This window comes from Pleuronectes platessa, chromosome 8 (assembly GCF_947347685.1).
Source record: "Pleuronectes platessa chromosome 8, fPlePla1.1, whole genome shotgun sequence".
NCBI classification, from domain to species: domain Eukaryota; kingdom Metazoa; phylum Chordata; class Actinopteri; order Pleuronectiformes; family Pleuronectidae; genus Pleuronectes; species Pleuronectes platessa.
In genome coordinates, this window is record NC_070633.1 from 22,856,105 (window position 1) to 22,875,589 (window position 19,485).

The 19,485-nt window shown below is 41.7% G+C and overlaps 1 protein-coding gene across 8 annotated transcripts in view; it reads right to left on the bottom strand.

The window, feature by feature from the left end:
• Positions 1-19,485, bottom strand: part of atp8a1 (ATPase phospholipid transporting 8A1) — a 95,181-nt gene that overhangs the window by 18,015 nt on the left and 57,681 nt on the right. For all 8 annotated transcript variants that reach the window (XR_008339487.1, XM_053428441.1, XM_053428442.1 and 5 more), the window contains 6 exons: positions 18,997-19,061; positions 14,895-15,067; positions 13,520-13,703; positions 11,414-11,524; positions 5,179-5,253; positions 3,533-3,655 (listed from right to left, as the gene is read on the bottom strand). Coding sequence is in view for 7 of the 8 variants with exons in the window: in XM_053428441.1 (XP_053284416.1) it covers positions 3,533-3,655; positions 5,179-5,253; positions 11,414-11,524; positions 13,520-13,703; positions 14,895-15,067; positions 18,997-19,061 (731 nt within the window). In the remaining variant the exon portion in view is untranslated. The remainder of the gene's footprint in view (positions 1-3,532; positions 3,656-5,178; positions 5,254-11,413; positions 11,525-13,519; positions 13,704-14,894; positions 15,068-18,996; positions 19,062-19,485) is intronic.

A 19,485-nucleotide genomic window follows, 5' to 3' on the forward strand; every position in this document is an offset into this window, starting at 1 on the left:
ACAGGAGAATTTACACAAGCAGGAATCAGTCTAGAAACACACGCAGGGAGACTGACAGCTCCGACAGAGATTAAACTGTTTTTATGGTAATTATTAAGGGCCTGGAAAAAGGTGGTGCGGAACAGAGTCTGCGTGTGTCTGTGTGTGAAGCACGCAGACTTTGGATGAGTTGTTTAAATCAATACTCCCACTCCAAAACCACCTTGTTTCAAATTTACTTTATGCAACAGCGGAGCCAAACAAAACACTAATGGGCGATGTAGCATGAAAGAGCCGTGAAATCCATTCTGCCAAAAAACCACTGCACATTGGTGCTCCCTCTTCCTCCTCTCTGCTGACCCAGACGTTGGTGTTAATTCCGAGAGATGAAAACTTGTCAAACTCGGAGGGTACACAGCTGACGGAGGAAAAATAAAAACACAACTTTTTTTAATCCTGAGCTCCTTTTTAATCATTGAATCTTGGCAGATGAGAAGTTAGAGGCTTTATACTTAAAAAACACCTCTTTTCAACAACTTCAGTAAAACCTGTCAGGAAAACATTAAACATGACTTACTTGTGACAACCTGGACACCCTGAAAAGGAAAAAACGTCTAGGGACTAACTACTAGTGCTTCTTTATGTAGGGTTATTACAGGTTTTCTGCCAGGAAAGGATGTAAAAAAAGAAGGGAAAGAAGTATAAAATAGAGTACAGTGAAAGAAAAAGTCTTGTTTCAGACTGTGGTCCTTTATAATATACCCTGGCCTCAGTGGCGTGACCTTCTCACCTTTCCTATAGACCAAACAAAGTCCTGTAGCGGCCACCCCCCAAACGGGATTACCTCACCCCCCCACACTGTGTACACAAAACCCAATACACGGAGAGCGGGGTGGCCGAAGGCAAACCCCACTCCTCTAACTCAAATGCGAACTAAATTATCACTAATGTAACAATCACACATTTATGCCAATTAACCTCCCACTGACAAGCTCAGCTCTTTATCAGCCTCCTACTTCACCCCAGACATTGCCGGGGTGCAAACAAGCACCAGTATCCCCCCGCTATAATGAATGCTAATGAAATCAATAAATGTTCATAATCATTTGTCACAGTGGGATCCTCCCTTTCACCCCCGGCAGCCGCCCTGCTCCCTTTCTTCCCCTTGTATCCCTGCAGGTTGCAAAGGAGTCCATCTGAATGAATGCTCGGTCTGTCCTGTAAAGATTCAGCCCTTTGTGGAACTCCTAATTGCCAAAAAGAAAACCTGCATGAAGGCCAGTAATTAATATCGAGCCAAATATTTCCAGCCCCTGCAACCCCCCCCCCCCCCTCCGGTCTTTTTGAATAAATGGGAAGCGGCGAGGTAAGAAGGGAACGAAGGATAAAGAAATAAAGAGTTTAGGAGGTGTTTGCTGGTAAACAGCTGTAATTACTGCAAGCACGTAAAAGGGGAATGGGGGGGGAGTTCAGGCACAGTGAGTTAACTGTCAGGAATTTACCATTAAAAGTGAACGGGCCACTGTCGAAGCCACGCCCCGAGTTTTCTAACACCCCACGGCCACTCCCTTCTCTCACCTCAACACAAACAGCTTTAATTCACAAAGACAGTATCTGTTGTGTACAAAAGAGCCAGGCGTGCAGAAAGACAGGCTTCGAGGGGCCAAATTCCTGCTGGATTTTCTCGCCTTGCCTCAGGCCAGCTGCAAGGAAAATATCTCGGGAAAAGAGTGGACAAGCCAGCAAAAACAACCTGCTGACCTGGCCGAGTCATCAGTTATGGGTCTTGGAAAATGTGGCCCAAACAAAATTGAGGTTCATTTTCAACCTAACTTTCAAACACATACTTTCGTGATCCTTTCTTGGCATGAGGCTGTTAATGAAGCCACGAAAAGGTTAATGAAGGGAAAATCCACCCTAAACTAGATTCTGCCAAAGTGTTGGATGATTAACTAATAACTTAGAAGTTGGGAGGATAAATGGCTGTAATCTAAAGTGTAATTGATGGAATAAGGACATAGCCTGATACTATCAACCCTGTTAAAAATTACTTTTATTCGTAGACAATAAATAATACTATGTGTGCAGCATGTCTGATTTTACTGATCTTTTTTCCCTCAGCTTTTTCATGGATTTTCCACTTATCAATCAAATTTGATTTTACAATCCAAATAGTTCTAATAGTTTTTCTCATTGTTAGCTTTGCTAGTAATTTGCAAATAGAACAGGTGCTTCCTGTGTTTTGAGTATAAAAGCTGTATTAGATATTGAAAATTATGCAAAATTATAATATCTAACAGCTCTGGTTGTTGAGTTGAAATGACTTGTTTATTTCTCAGCCAACAATCGAAAACCTAAATAAATTCAATTTATATCTACTTACGAAAAAAAAGCATCAAAACCTTATATTCAAAAAGCTGTTGACGACTAAAAACACTTAAAAATATTTCCTAATGAATTATCTATTGATCAAATAATCAAAACAATAAAGTTTGTTAAAATTCAAGTGTTTGACTTAAATAGGTTTGTAATACTAGAAGTGACTCCTGACTCAGTAAAACTAGAGGAAATCTACTGTTGTCTTATTAACATACTGGTCCTGTGAGGGTTAAACGTGATCTGACAGCCTTGCTCTGAGAACAAATGAACTCTCCAACTTAAACAAATTGCAGAAAATTCCCGCAACAAATACCATCACACAATGACAGCACGATCTCTCTATTCCCTCCTTTCTCTGATTCTTTCTGCCACATCCCCCCGAACCTATCTGACCTTCCCTGCCCCTGACCGCCATGGCCAATCCTCCTTTAATCCATCTCCATGCGGTGCTAACCAGGTCACCACGCCTGTGAGGAGGGTCCAGGAGTCTCTGGCTCCGCATGGGGAAAGGAGGAGACGTCTTTATTACCAGCAGGGGTAAGCTAACAAACAATCCCTGCTACCAGACAGAATAGGTCAAACCAGGCTGGAACTGGAGACCTACTGACAACAGCTGCAAGGTCACTGAGACGAGAGGAGCGCCAGTCGCTTGCAACAACATGAGAGGAACATCTCGTCTCATTAATGTGACGTTAATTGGTTGTAATAGGTGGAACATTTGAACCTTTTGTGTGTGAGGTGGAGCCCAAACTTATTTTTCTCAATTTTAGATGATACGATGGAAAATTACCAAATGTGAGAGTGTTGGTTGACACCTGATGATAGTTGAGCTGTATGAAGTTACCAAAATGGACGGTAACAATACTCCCCTCCTAGAGGTTGATCAACAAATCATCTTCCAGAGGTGATGAAACGAGATACAGTGTGTACATAGTAAATTAGGCCATGGTGACAAATACTGGTTTGGAAAAAGACCAAATACTAAGTGAGTACTAGTTCCCTGTGACCTGAGGGACATTTGCTTGTTATATTGCACTAGATTTGGAGAAACTTGAGAATTACTGTAGCAGTAAAGAACAAGACAGAAACTGGAAAATATATTAAACAAATGACAAAGGTGCAAATGACACTGTAAATATGCATGTGCAGAACATGTGATAGGATCAGTTGTTACCTTGGTATTAAAACCCATGGCATTCTGGGAGGTTTTGTAGAGTTCTGGGTATTTCAGCATGTTCTCTTTCCTGCAGGAGCGCTCAAATATGCCCAGTGTGAGAGGAGGCAGAGCAGTGAAGAGCTACATAAAACACACACAGAGAAACACACAGAGGTTTTGATACAAATACCTCAATTTCCAATCAATGAAACCAGCACAAATGATTTATTATTGTAATTATGTTACTGAGTAAAAACATTCAAAGTAATATCTAGAACTAGGTAATTTGTATTACTACGGCTGATAAATACACAGTGTATATGGGAAGCATAGCTCACAAACAAAAAAACTGCTGGATATCAATAGAAAACATTTGAAATAACATCACCAAGTAAACGTACTGTATATGCACAGGGTAAAGAGTTTAATCCAATGTATTGCTTGTAAATGTATCTTCATCATTGCCACAATCTCATCTCCATATGTTAACATTTGGATCTGTATCTTTCATTCTGTTCTCCAATTGCTTCTATCTATTTTAAATCACTGAAGACCACTGACCTAAAACCCTCCAGGGAAACTTATTTTGATTTGTCATGCTTCAAGTCTGTTCATATGCAAAACCCATCTCCGGTGAACATCTGCGATCCTCTTGACTAAGAAGCAGGTATTTAAGCCAGGCTGAAGTGTAATTTCTAAGTGATGTTGTAATGTTGTTTTGTGTAGCAGCTGCTGAGAGAGCAGTGATGTATTGTGTGGCTTAGGGGCTCAACGGGTCAGTTGGTGTGAGTTGGTGTGAGTTCCCTGCAGCCCCATCTGGAGTGGGAGTCTGCAGGCCTCGGTGGACAGGACCAGTGGGCCACAGGACATGCTCGACTGGTCTCCTTCCTCATTCAAAGCCAGGCCGAGGAGGATCTCTATTCAGGGGCGGATGCAGCCGACTGCCTTCAACAGAGTCCCACTGAGCCGGAGGAATTCGCCCAGTTTTTTGATAAGGTGAAAGACTGAACCCTCTTCCCACCACTGCAATGCAATACTGGTTCTTTAAGGCTGTGGTTTATTATCAAATGAATGCTGAAGGGAGGGCTGTGGAAATGTCCTTCTCACTTAACAGTTTGCACCTCCCATAAAGTGGAAAACTTCACTTTGCACTTCTCTCATTCTATTTTGTTTATTGAATAGACTTGATTTTAATAAACAGTTCAAAAAGTACATATCAACTCCTCTTGGGCTAAACGCAGTGGTATTAAAGATTAGATTTGCAGATGTGCATTTTTCTCTTCCATTAAATTCATGACAGACATGAAATATGAGTTCATTAGGAGTGGTCTTATAATAGAGCCCTGTGGGACTCCCTGTACCAGCAGCGAGCTCAGTTGCGGCTCCAGTCTTCTTATTCCTTTTATCATTCAAACGTAGCGGCCCTCGCTAACTGAACTCTGTGGGGCAGGCGAAGCTGTTGTTCTTTCACATTCAGTGCATAGTTTGGAGCACAGAGGGAATAAGGACTTGACAACAGGTCATAAATAAAGGAGTCATTTTTCAGGATGTTGATGACATATTCACGCAATGAAGGGATCAGTTCTGGGGTACCTTGGCAAATCAGTGCTGTGCGACAGAGGTAATGGTGGCTCTTTGGAGAATACATTTTATTAACAACTCACCACGTTGTACAAGCCGATGCACCAGCGCTCGAAAAGAATCTGACCCGAGAAGCCATTGACAAACGCGAACCAGATCTGAGGGAGACAAAAATACAGGAATTAAAGTTAGAGCAGCAAAAACCAGGCCAGGAAAAATGAATCACAAGTTTCCAGTGCACCTTCTATACATATTAAGCCAATAACGAAATAGATAACATAGGCTTCACTCAAACTAGATGATGAGAAAACTACCAAATCTCTGTAGTATTCCAAATGCCCTTTATGTAATTGTATTACAAACATTTGTATGATTATGTATGCTTCCTATTAGTGATATAAGGGGTGAGTAGTTACCATTATCTGTTTGAGACAGGCTCAAGCTGTCTACAGGCCAACAATCCATTTTTCAGTAACACTACATTCTTCACTCTCACAGTTTTCACTGAGAACAGACACCTCAGAGAAAAAGACTTCGAGCCAGAACAGCTCCTACTAATAAATCCTAAATATTACTGCATTTTGCAATAATGGTTGTTTTTGTAAAATGTGAAAAAATAAATGTTACCTTTCAAGCATAAATAACCCCCAACAACTTCATTATCCTGTAACTGATGAACATTTGTTTGAAGTGCTGACCTGTGATCAACATGCCATTCATCTAACTTTGCTGTGTTCAAACTCAGGAAAAGACTGAGGGGCCAACACAGACCAAATTAGAAAATAAGAGCGACAGTGGGAAAGCCAAGACCTCCAGATGTCACCTCCGTGATGCAAATTGTCCCCTTGATTCATCACGGGATACCTACAAACATATATCAAGCCCACCGTTTCCCTTCATGGTCTACCTGCAGACATGTGGGTGAGGGACGAGGTTAGTCATAAGGGCAGCCGGGCCTTTGGGACTCTGGAATTATGGATACTTTGATATATCTTGTCAGAAAAGGGAGACAGAAGTAATGAAAGCCATATGCTGGGTGGAGATGAAGCTTATCACCATATCTTGTTTAGTCAGACTCATGGGAACAAAATCATACAGATCAGAGCAGCTGCCAGGCATTCTGAACAAGTCATTTGAACATGCAAGTACAGCAACAGATCTAATATCTAGTGGCATATTATTATATATGTAATTGAATTTCCTGACACTTTCTGCAGATACAATATGAGAGTGAATCAGAAATTGCCACTCCCATTGTTTCTATTTGACACTTTAATGCTCCAGAAATGGCTCCTGCTCACAGCCAATCTGTCAGGGGAACATCAGGGGTGCTGTGTTTTGGCCATGGCCAACCAAGCATTTGCTTGCTTCATTTAACTTCATTATGAAGGCATGAACTGCTACAAATTCTCAGATTGGGACAAAGCCAGTCTGGAGGCCCCGCCCACCTCCGCCACTGTCTGCATGACCAGTACCAATCTGCCAATGGCCGTTCACATTTAATTGTGTAAGCGTATGCATGAAAACAAATGTCTGTCACCCCCCTTCACCTGACTTCATTCCCTCAGTTGACGAGGGGAGGCTGGGTGCCTATAGATGAGGCCTGTGTTTATGAATGTGCCCATAAACCCTACCCCTCACCTCCCCCTCCCCTCCCTGCCACACCCACTCACAACAGATCCCACCCTCCACTCCATAAGGTGCACTCTACCATGATGTTGTTTCTATTATGCGAGGGGGGCCTATTTTTTCACATGGGATGGACCCTGTGGCTGTGTGACCATGAGACTCACAAGGTGGACAGTACATTTTTTGGCAGTGTGATAATAGTTTTACGTGTTTTGGGGTCTTGGCTTGTGGAGAAATACATTCAGATGCCGTTGCTATGGTTTAAGGGTAAAACAAGCCCAAGCCGTGAGGCAGGTTCAACCATTAGCGTGGCTCAAGCAAGGGTAACGAGAGGCTAGCGGGTAGGTCAAACTGCTGAATTAATTACAGCTCTGCTCAATACGAGGCTCTGGGCTGATATATTGTTGTGCTAAGTTAAAAAAGACTCCTATTCATAGCATGTGGTAACTGCTTCTGTGTAAGTGTTTTGGCCTGGTCCTCGGGCTCCCACTAGCTTCTCTCTCTTTCTCCCGCTCCCATCTCTTGAGGGACAGATGCATTGATTTGCTCATTAGAGGAAGTACCAGGCAGGATTTTTCCTCCCCTTTTCTTCTCCTCATTGAGTGCCACTCAGCAGAGGGGTGTGGCTGGCCTCTCTCCCCGACTGCACATCGTGAAAACCAGTAATGGAGGGAAGCCGGAGCTAAGAAAAGGGGGATTGGGCAGCGGCTAGCCGATAAGAAGACTTCTTGCATATATGAATCAAAAATCATTGATTCCAAGGCAGCTCAGCAGATCTGTGCGACTTGTGTAGACGCGGCAATGGGTAGGAGGGGGTAGAGGTGCCGGAGCATGACATTTGTCCCCAACAATGTGAATCTTGATACTCTTAAGCTTAGCTTTGCAGAATTGCAAATGGAATTCATGCACAAAGCAGGTTCAGAATAAAGAGGAGACGTAAAGAGGGGGCTGATAAATATGCTGGAAATATGTGGAGCTACAAACATAAGCTGTCTCACAATGCCCGGCACAGTCTCTGTGGTTTCATTCAGAGCACTACTGGTCGGCGAGCTTTGCTCTGAGCCGCACTGAATGAGCTTTCATGTAATTGCCTCATAAATGCCACTTGTCCATCAGGCCCCTCTGCAGCGCCCTGGCAATGTGTCAGTCAAACACGAGTGGCCAGCTGGATCGTTAATTTGAATTGAGTTGCTTTGGATCTTTTGAAAAGGTCTCTTAGCTTGAATGTGGTTGGATTTAATCCCTTTTCACTCCTGTTCTTTAGTTAGCAGCGTAACTTTGAACAAAATCGATAATAATGTATTCTGCTTAACGTTCATTAAGCACAGGACCACACTGTTCAAAAGTATTTAAAACGTCCTTTTTCCCAAACATACAGAATGTCATGCTTCAACCATGATCATGCTGGAACTGATTAGCTGTAAGAATGCCAACCATAGTCAAAAGCATCGAGGAAGCCAAAAGAAACACTGGGCAGTAGCTCCAGCTGCCAGTCAGTCATCAGCTGGAGTGACAACCTCACCGTCTGAGGCTAACTTAACCCTTAGTGAGTCAAAGAAATCCTGAATTATCTCCCAACTGTTCCAGACTTAGTTGCACTCACAATCACATCTTCCAAAAAAGCGGCAGAATCCTTTACCCTCCTACTCCACGTCTCTTAAAAGAAACCAAAGACCCCGTGGAAAACAAATGGGAGATGAAAAGAGACTTAAACACAGTCACCCAGTACTGGCATTCAAATTGTAACATACACTGTACGTGACAATGGTGATGTGAACAAAAAGTGAAGACACCCGTCTACATCCTCTCTTCTCTCTGTGCAAGGCAGCTTGGGAGTCGACGAGAAAAACATGCGAGCACAAAAGTAAACCTATTAGTGTAACAAATGCAGCTTTTACCCATACCCTGGGGTTGCTGGTGTGTTAGATGTCAAGCTCTTACAAAACAGCGACGTGAAATATTGAAGCAGCCAAACAGTGAAAAAAACGTCCTATTGAATCCCTTGAATCCCCTGAAGGAGTGTAGGACAGGACAGGCGGGGGGGATGGGGGACTTGTGTTTTCAGAGAGTAACAAAAGGTGTGCTAGAAAGCTGCTCGCCCTGCAGACACACACTAGATGTTAAGTTCCACTTGTAGGAAAAGACCTGCTTTGAAAACGAGGGACCTGGTATGTTTCAAAGTGGAGCTGGAGACACAGAGACAACAGATAAACAACACTGAAAGCATTTTTTGGACCACGGCTCAGATGTGATAGTGTCACACAGTTCCATGTAGGATTCCCATGAAGGGCCGTGAGGAAAAGTGATATGAAAAGAGAGAGAGAGGTTTGCATCATCTTAAATTTGAACTTGCGGCACCTCTTTTGTTCTTCTAGTCAGGGAAAATATGACACATGATTAAAAACAGGATTTTTTAAAAATTTAATTTTCAACTTGAAATCTTATCTGGGAAATGACAGTATGATCAAACAGTAGTGGCGCCTATAGCTGCAGCTGTAGCCTGGCAAGAGACCAACCGTCCTCTTTCACTTAAGGTCACAATAAGCCAGAAGCAGACACGCTGGAATGTAAAAGGTAGTCTACTGATTCTCCATGGCATATAAAGTAGATCGAGGATGAGGAGGGGGATCAGAGGTCAAGTGTCACAGACAGAAGATGAACAAAAGAGAATTTTAAAGTGCTCATATATCCATGACAGGTTATGTGGTGATGATACTTTAAAAACATATGGCTGATCCTTCGCTGCCAGTGCATCGCACCGCCACGGAATTATCGGCAAATTGTTCTGTTTTCACAGAGGAAGGCTAGAGGAGTGTTCTGTAAATCATTTGCTCTCTATGGGTATTGGACCCCCTCAGGCAACAAGTGCAGGGAGAGGGGAGACCATTGAAAAATGCCTCAGTAATTTATTCTTCCTTTGTTCTGCTTTCTTGTGTTACCATATGTTCCTCATGTCGGCCCTGACTCGTAAAGTTTTTACAAGTTATGCTGTTAATACTTGCCAAGGAATTTTTCCCACATTGTTGGTGATAAAATTCGTACCTAATTAACAGGACTCATGCACTGCAAAAACAAGCAACTTTAAAAAACATGTTTTTAACATCGTTATAATGGCTATATTGCGTTTTTTTTATTCTACAAGACATTTCTTGAGCGAAATAAGCAGCCAATGCCATGATGAGTACTTCCACCTCGGATTCTGACCAGGGTGTCATATGTCACATGCCTTAGTAACTCATCCTGTCAAGTTGCACGTAGGTCCAAAATAAATCTGAAACCTCAGACTTGTGAATAAAGAAGGCGAGAGTTTGCGTTAGCTCAATGTCGGCAACAAAGACGCTAACCTAATATAGCATTCTGATATGTCTGCTAGCCACTGGTTGGTTGTTATGTTAAACAAAATATTAATCATAGCAGAGAACTAGTACATGACTCAAAATGTGTCGGGAAGGGAACTTCCTGATATGTAGCATGGGACAAAGTGTGATTTAACACTCGGTGGAGGCTTCTGATGTCGAGGCTTTGAGGATGCGAAGTCAAAGTTCCTGCTAGTTTAAAACATCTGAGCACTCCCAGTGATAAAGCTGCTGCTGATAGGAAGCACTTAACCTGTCTGGTCATTCTTGGTTAAAGCTCTGAACCTGCAATCAGTGACCGGCCTGGTATCTGTCAAACACCGTCAAACCCACCGCACACCAGCCGACCATCGATATGCAGGGAGATGGGTGAGATGACACAGGGACAGCATTCACTCCCTGATGTTCATGCACATCAACAAAACCAGACTTTAAAAACCCTGGGGCTGAGCAGAAATGATAAAAGAACATCATTTGTCTATAAATATAATCCAATTTCAGTTGTGGTTAACATTTCCTTAATAACAGACGAGCTCCAACAATCAGAGACGTTGCAACTACACCTGAGGATTGTGGGTAGTGTAGAACCTCTACTTGGCATTGCGGATAAAACAGTTGTTTTCTTTAAATACAGTTAAAATCAAAAGGACAGGAGCATATTACAATGTTTCAAATTCTGGTTGCTTGTGGTCAGTCTACCTTACATGGTTAATGGCTGATGATGTAAATCTACTGTATATTCAGAAAATTAATGGGATTTTAGCTTCCAGAACCAAACTGTTGAGCTCTACTAGAAGATTTGTATGTCATCGGCCACTTTTAAATACAGTTACTGCATTTCATTTTCAGGATGTTCAATGTACATAAGCCTCTGTCTCTGCTGTCAACAGAATCCTCGGGTATCATAGAAGTTACAGCACAATTAATCAATTCAATGAGTTTTGTGGTTTAAAATTCTCATGCTTCAATTCCTGAAGGGAAAGTTCTAGTTAAATAGGTATCACTTTCCCGTCCTAACTGTGTGTATGTGTGTGTGTGTGTGTGTGTGTGTGTGTGTGTGTGTGTGTGTGTGTGTGTGTGCGTGTGTGTGTGTGTGTTTGTTTGTGTATATTCTGTCCAGGCATGTCAGAACTCAAACCATTCACCCAGGAGCTGCACCAACTGGCAGGTAATGTGAGGGGCCAGTCAAGAGAAATCCAAACATGGAAACTCTAACAAGGAATCTTTGCCTTTATATAATCATGTCATGTGAAAAAAAAAATCTCAAAGCTCTGCATTCAGATCTGGTTCGTTACACGATGCTCAGTCTCAAGAACCACAGTGTGAGAGTTACCTCGATGATATAGAGGACGATGTTCTTGTAGAAGCAGTACAGGATACACTTGGCTACGCGGTTGTAATTCCAGGCTCCGTGGACGAGCAGCAGATTCTTCAAGTATTTGAACTGTGTGGGAGGGAAGAAAGAAGGAGAAGATGAATGAATAGTCAGGGTCTGTGTACAGTACGCCGTCTAATGGCTGCTGATAATCAGAGATCAGTGCTGGAACACTAAAGAAGTTGCTGGCACTTCAAGATTAAAGCAAGCAGCAGTCTTTTGTCGTCGCCCAGCAGAGGGTTAAAAGACTGTTGGGACATTTTGGTCAAAGCTCTCACTAAAGACATTCCAGAATTTTCTACTCAAAGATTTCTAAGGCCCGAGCTTTGAGTCGCTGCAAATGGAGGAGTTCGTACGGGGTATTGGTCTCTGAGGGCTCGGAATAATAGTTAAATGGCTTTATAATTACGCCGCCATTTAGAGCCTGTGGTGAACTTACGATTCCAGCGCAATTTCTGGCTGATAAGTGTGATTACAGTGGAGCAGAACTCTGAGGCAAGTGCTTCGTCTTAGTTGTCAGTGCGTGACTAAAACAAAGAGCATGGACACCACAGACTCTTGCTATTTGACAAAAGAAAATGTGGAGAAGGAGATAAGAGGAGTTGGGTTTGGAAAATAAAAAATATCAACAATTATTGCAATAGAGTTTTCCTCAAAAGCAATACAACAAAGGTCCAACATATATCGAAATTTAAAGTCAAAAGAAAGTGCAGTGCCATGCCTGTTCTAAAGCTGCCTGTTGTGGAAAGGGCTGTATGTTTGGTCTGCAGTGATGAAGTGTGAACTACATAAGATGAACAGTTGCTGAGATATGTAAACCACATACAGACAGAAGTAGATAGATCATAATGTGACATTTATCCTGATAGTTATCAATATCAACAAGTGTAAAACATTTCATCTTGATTTTTTTTACACCTTATCGTCTTGCCTTACGGAGGAACAGATTTGAACGTGTGGTTTTTGAGAGAAACATAATAGTGTTAATTTGAAAGAGAGCTTGTTTTGAGCAGAATGAAAGCACAGTGGCGGCACCCAGTTTGTCTGACCCCTCCACTGGTCGGTTCAAACATCAGTTAACACTGACCAAAGCCGATGACAGATGGACAGCAGAGGTGCCTTGGCCCGGAGCCTCTTTAACGACCTCTTGCTTGAACAGATAATTCAAAGCTTTCAAGTCTTAAATCTCAGAAACCAGCTCCCTGACAATCTACAACAGCAAAGAGCTCATCTGGTTCTCAGCATTAATATAAATCACGTATGGGAACGTTGCACAACTTCTCAGGATTGATTTCAGTTTGCAGTCTGCAAATTACAGTTAATGTACCGTTACGCCAATACATGGAAAACACCACTGGAAGTCTGGAGGTGTAATTTGATTTGATGGGGGAACACAACCTAAATGGATTACAAGAGGCCACCTGTCTTTAAGAGACGTGCACGTTCTGCATGTCGTGTGGACTGAAGGGGGCACTTAAGACAAACCCGAGTCTCCTGAATGGTAATTGCATACTGTGGCAGGGAGAGTGTAATGTGTTGTATTGAAGTATTGGTTTCCCATGTTCTGAAAACCCTGTGGCTGTAACACAAACACGATGTACTGAGTGGCGTGCCGGGTAGAGACAGAGCATGTTACAGGACTTTTTTGTTGCTTACCAGTATCGCATAACACTACAGAGTTTCAGACAAACTGGTAACTAGGACATAAGCATGTGTTTAAGTAGCGTTCTGCTTGGATCTCTTTCTGGAGAGTTATGTCGGGAGTTGGGTGTCTGTTCTACAGGTGTTACTATTTCACTGTATAAGCTTTAATGCCCTGGCAGACATGAGATCTTTTGTTACTCAGAACAATGTGCCAGGGTATCACTAACACATATTACATTGGAGAAGACAACGACAGGACTGACAGTGTGAGGAATGTGGCTTTGAGCGGAAAGAAATGGGCATGATGGGTATCAGTGAATCTCAGGCTTCAAACCAAACACTATTATTTGCCTTTAAGCAACTAATCAATCAAACTGTACGATTTTTCCATTGGTGCATGTGCCCCGGCATTTAACTCACCTGGGCGATGGAGTAGTCGGAGGAATTTGCCGCCTGCAGACCTTCGTTGCCTGAGATTCCCACGCCGACGTGAGCTGTCTGGATCATTCCCACGTCGTTAGCACCGTCACCAATGGCCAGCGTGATCACCTTTACCTTTTTCTTGACCATCTCCACCACCTCTGACTTCTGAAGAGGAGATACCCTAAAGAAGAGAGTAGTAGCACAGGTAATATTAGGGATAGAATGGAGCTCTGCAAACATGCTGTCTTCATAATTAACCTCATCCCAGTCTTTAACAAATGGAACATTTAGATGTCCAGACGATTAGGAGGTAAGATGGTCAATGAACACAAATGCACATATTTAACATGTTCATTTGTGCAGTTGTTCTGATTAAATGCATTGGTGCATGTAAAGAGCAGACCGTATTTAATCCCATCCCATGTAAACAGTTGACCTGAAATCTTCATGTAAGCAGCTCCTGACACTAGAGGCCATAGAGGAGCTTCCTCTATGTGTACTAAACTGAGGGACATTTACAGTACAGACAGTCTCTGGAGACAATGTTGTTAACTGCATGTCTGTCTTTAACTGTGAAACTGTTAATGTTTATCTTTATCTCAAAGCGTTATTCATCTCCGAGGGTTTCTCAGGAGCCATTGTTTGTGCACAGGCTAAACGCAGGGTTATAGTGCATCATCTGAAACTCCGATGTTATTCTGAAAACATGGCTTCTGACTTCTGGCCCCAGACCCCGTCATGGTTGCTTGAGTAAGCACTTCTTATTATTTATGTGGCCCGGGCAAGTCAACAGTGAGTGCACCTTCATGGTGTTGAAAGTTACCATTTCAATTCAAACTATCCCACTTTTTACACCGCTGCAATAAAAACCGTAGTTGACCTTTGCAGCGAAGACATTATATTTTATAGTTCAACCATATAGCTTTTAAACTCATTTAAAACCTCAAACCCATTTCCAGCTTCTCATAGAATATGAGGTTTTGCTCCTTTTCTGTTTTATTCCACTGTAAAATTAACACCCTCTGGTTTTCGGATGATGACATCGGCCTCTGAGGTTGTGACGGACAATCTTTTACTATTTACTGACATCTTAAAGACGACCCATTTAATGTATTGATCATTTGTTGCAACCCTGCTTCAGTGTCTGGCTTGCTCTGACTTTCCTTTGAGATTTTGATATATTTCAAGACCACTCACGACATTTGTGCATCAGTTTCCCCAGCTGTGATGGTCCAGGTATTTAAACCATTATTTGTTTTTCAGAATCACAAAAAGATACTGAAAGCAACAAGAACAGTGTCTTTGTTCTTTCTCTGGTAAGTGGAATAATTGTTTGAGGTTTATTTGAATTTTTTTCAGGGGTAAATCTTACCTGCAGCATATGACAGCTTTACAGGAGAGGGCGAGGTCCAGGAAGTACTGCTGCACTCCGAACGAAAGGGCGTATTTCAGCGTCTTCCCATCAATAATGAGAGCAAAGTCGTTTTCCTTGTAGAGGGCATCTCCCAGCATCCCACAGTGGTGGCTGAGTAGTTCCCTTGTTCCCTGTGTGATGAAAACATTTCATTAGATTTTTTTTTATTTTTTTTACTTATTATGCCTTCAAGCTTATGGCTTTTTAAAAAACATCAAATAATGTATGGATCTGAATGAAAACATCAGGCATATTTAGCAGACTGATATCTATATCTTGATTTGTCTTGATTGGATTCGAGGGGACTTTTAGGCCTTGGTAGAGGTATTGTAGGTGACTACCTTGTTCAATTTTACTTTTAGATAATATAATAATTCAGGTCTAATAATAAAACATAATTTGTGCAGGGGTTACATCGATTGGCTTCACTTCTTGTGTTACTACAATTTGCAGAACACAAAGAATTCCACTTTGCCATTTACATTTAAAGGATAATATGACATCACAACACTTAAGTTCATTAATATCTAATCAGAAAATCATTGTATTGGCTCCAAAGTGTTCATCTAGTTTAAAATAACATTAGTTTTAAACAGATAAGACAGATCCGTCCAATTCAATTCCCCACATGCTGCAGAGCAGCTGCTCTTGATATTTTATATATTTATCTTATTTCCCATGATTCTCTCAGTCAGACCTCGGACCATGAGGTGATAACATAGTCAAGCTCTGCAAATGTACAGTGTTTTCTTATTCACTGAATACAGCTATGACGATGATTGATGATGAAAATCTATAAATATGAGACTGACAGGAGGATTTAGTCTCCTGGTGAGATCATCATCATTGTATTCATCATTCAGTCATCTTCCCGACAGATGGTGAAGCCATTAGACAATAAAACCAATTTCTGTATGGAAACATTTTCCGAGGGATATGTGGATGAGGTAGATGTATATTTTCCTTTAAGATTAAAACTCATTCTCAAGAGAAGCACTTGAAATAATGTTTAGAATGTTGCCATGGTTATATTCAGCAAATGTTGCAGCACAAATGATTCGATACTTTCATGAATAATTCAGTACAAACTGACACACAACATAATGTACATGCTTTAGTTTCGGACAACATAGAAAATGATGATTTCCCAATATTAAAGCTTTCTAAAGGAGAGGGGAAACAGGAAGTTTAGGGCATGAGTTACTTTCAAAAGAGAGAAAGACGGACTTGAATGAGCAGATTCGATGCCTGGTATCAAACATAATGGGCCAAGCAGATGCTCAAACAGCTGTAATCATTAAATAAAAATGGCGGTCATTAACGAGAATGGCGGAGGGAGGGGGCACAGCCTGGTGTTGAGGTCAGATATGTCAAAGCATTTAGATCGTACCAGGGGACCATGCTACATTCGCTTGGCATAACAAAACTTTGAAACCCCAGCTTAAAAGAAATATTTGGAGAAAGGGGCTTTACGTTTCACAAAGCCAGAGACGGAGAGTGAGAGACACGCAAAGAAAGAGATGATGGATTAACAGAGGAGAGAAACCGAGCAAGAGGATACAAGCAGAAAGCAGCTGCGAAGACTTAGCCATCCCTGATAGAGTGTAAAACAGCACGAGATAGTGAGCAGTAGAGAGGCCAGTACCACAGTCTTTATGTATGTATGTGTGTGTATGTGTGTGTGGTCCAGGTATTACTCATGTTGTGAGGACCTAAATCTGTTTACATTGTGACATTATGGCAACAAATCCTCAGAGTGAATTATAAAGTTTTGAGGTGAAAACATGGTTTAAGGTTATGATGAGGTTATATTGAAGTTAAGGGTTTGGGTCAAGCAAGTCAGGGTTATGGTTGAGGTCTCAAGGTAAATCAATATAATGTCTTGTGTCATGGAGATACGACTGAGTGTGTGTGTGTGTGTGTGTGTGTGTGTGTGTGTGTGTGTGTGTGTGTGTGTGTGTGTGTGTGTGTGTGTGTGTGTGTGTGTGTGTGTGTGTGTGCAAGCAAAGGTCAGAGTTGATGTCTATAATCAACCACAAGCCAAAATTTATAGCCGCTCTATCTGGGATAGATGACGTCTTAGTGTGTGTTTGCATGTGCATGCATGTGTGCATGTGTGAGAGCTGGTGAATCTAATGCATGAGAAAGGATTCGCTCTGTTTGGGGCACAATCTATTAATCACATACTGTGATAAGCTGAGTTTACCATTTCCTCAAGTAGGGCGGCCATTTCTCCCCCAATTTACACTCAGGAATTTTAGCTCTAATGCTACATGTCTCGTCCTAAAACCTTTTTTGTTATGGCTATAATGACCAGTTCAGCCTATGTGATGAGCTAGTGTTTGGTTTTGGAGTGGGTATGTGGCATCCGTTCAGAAAATCCACAAGAGCTTTCCCATAAAGACTGAGCTCCATTGTTGATATAGGCCTTGAGTGATATGGCCAACAGGACGTGACACTCATGATGTGGAATCTGGACATTTGTATGAACATAGTGTCATCATCTGTCTTGGACTCTGAGGATGTTCCACCATAGTTGGAAGTATGTGGCCATGAACTGTTTCCCATTACATCTCATCGAAAACATTCAAAAGCATCGACAGTTAAAAATCTCTTTGTGCTACAGATTATATTTAGTTTAAATATGATTTTTTGCATGAATCAATCACTTTTTCAATGTTTTATTGTAATAAAAAAGACAAAGAACCAATTTTATAGAACTAAATGACGTGAAAAAAAAAAGAAAAGAGGCTTGACTGGCTGATGATTAATATACTAATCCTCAATAAGTGCTGTAAGTTCTCTAAATGATTAAACACACTGAGTGTAAGACAAAGCTTGTTAAAATGACCTAATCCTCCCCTGGAGGCTGAGTTTTACTTTGGGAATTTAAGTTCAAGTAAGATTTAGTACAGGGGATGTCGAAAACTCTGCCTCCCTTTGATAACTACACTATTTCTAAACACAGCAAGGAGGGAAGACATGCTCCAATTACTCTGTTTCATAGCATGAGAGCGCTCAGAATTACCAGCACTGCTGCCTGGTCCTCTGTTCCCTGTGCTGCCGTCGTCCTACAGGAGAGTTTTCTCCCTCTACCTTCTAACAAACTGCCTTATGTAAGCATCTGCTCAACCACAGGAGAATGGGAGCTGACATTTCAAAGCGCCGGTTCGTGTGCTTTCTGAATGCACCGAACCCGGATTTCTACCTCGACTCTATTTATCAAGCTTAACGACTGGCTGACAGAGTGAAGGCCATCCGTCATCAACTCTGAACACCCCCTGCTGCTTTCTCCTGCTTTATTCACTTCTTCTCGCAGTTTCCCCCCTTTCTCGCCCAACAAACTGAACCCAGTCAAGTTTCTCGTCCATCTGCGGTTCCTCTGCTCAGTTGTTCCCCCTGATGGAGGTGCAGGGACTCGCCCTTTTCAATCTTAGAAACAACAGACAAGGCTCTCCTGCCAGGGGGTCAACAGACTTCTCTGCTGGGTGTCTTAAAGATGTTGACGGCAGATTTGGGATGCGTGTTGGCTCAGTGTGAGTGTGTGTGTGTGTGTCTGTGTGTGTATAAGGCTCCCTGTGGCCATATCTATTCAATTTCTAAACGGGGATTAGGCGAGGAGATGAGGGGCTTATTATTTTCATGAGTGACCCCACTTAAAATGTTTGCCTCAAATACCACAGTAACAATTATGTGAACTAATTTTTTAACTCATGTGCACTTTTGAGAGGATAAAAACTGTCCACAAGAACTTTATATAATGGCTGCCAGAAATTAAATCAGTATATTGCTTTTTATTGTGATTAAAATCTGCCTTTACGTTGGCATGAATCCATCTGGTCTGTTACTGTTAAGATGCTTTAAGACATGCACTTAACTTTCAACATTTTCCTGGAAGCTACAGGATGTGTGTATGATCTAAATCATGTTAAGGTTACTTAGTTTATTTCTCACTATTGAAAGAAGCGAACAATGGTGAGCTTAATGTTCTCCGGCTAGGTTGTTCATTTTTAATGTAAGTAGGTCAGATCATTAAAAGATAAAAAGGCTAAATACTCACATCAAGAGTGTCTTCGTTGATCACAAGCATTCCCATGTTCTTGGTCAGCAGCTTGCAGGAATGTCCTGCAGTGAAAAAGAGAAAAACAGAGGATGACACATCAGGTTGTAAAGAGCAAATGTATCAGATTTAACAAAACACTGGACGTTAAGCCTGGAGACAGGAAGAAAATATTTAAATCCTTTAAACAACTTCAGTTAGAACATTGACTCTGTGTGGGGACAAAACACACAGACAAACAGAGACACAAAGACAAACAGACACACAGAGTAAAACAGACACACAGAGACAAACAGACAAACAGAGACAAACAGACAAACAGAGACAAACAGACAAACAGAGACATACAACGAAAGATAACAAAATATACATGATCAAATAAATAAGGGATACTTCAGGATGCAGCAATACATTTTAAAGGATACTAATTAAAATGTTACAGCTCAGAGCTCAGTGTCGCGGGACATGACTAATGAGTTTGGTTTACAA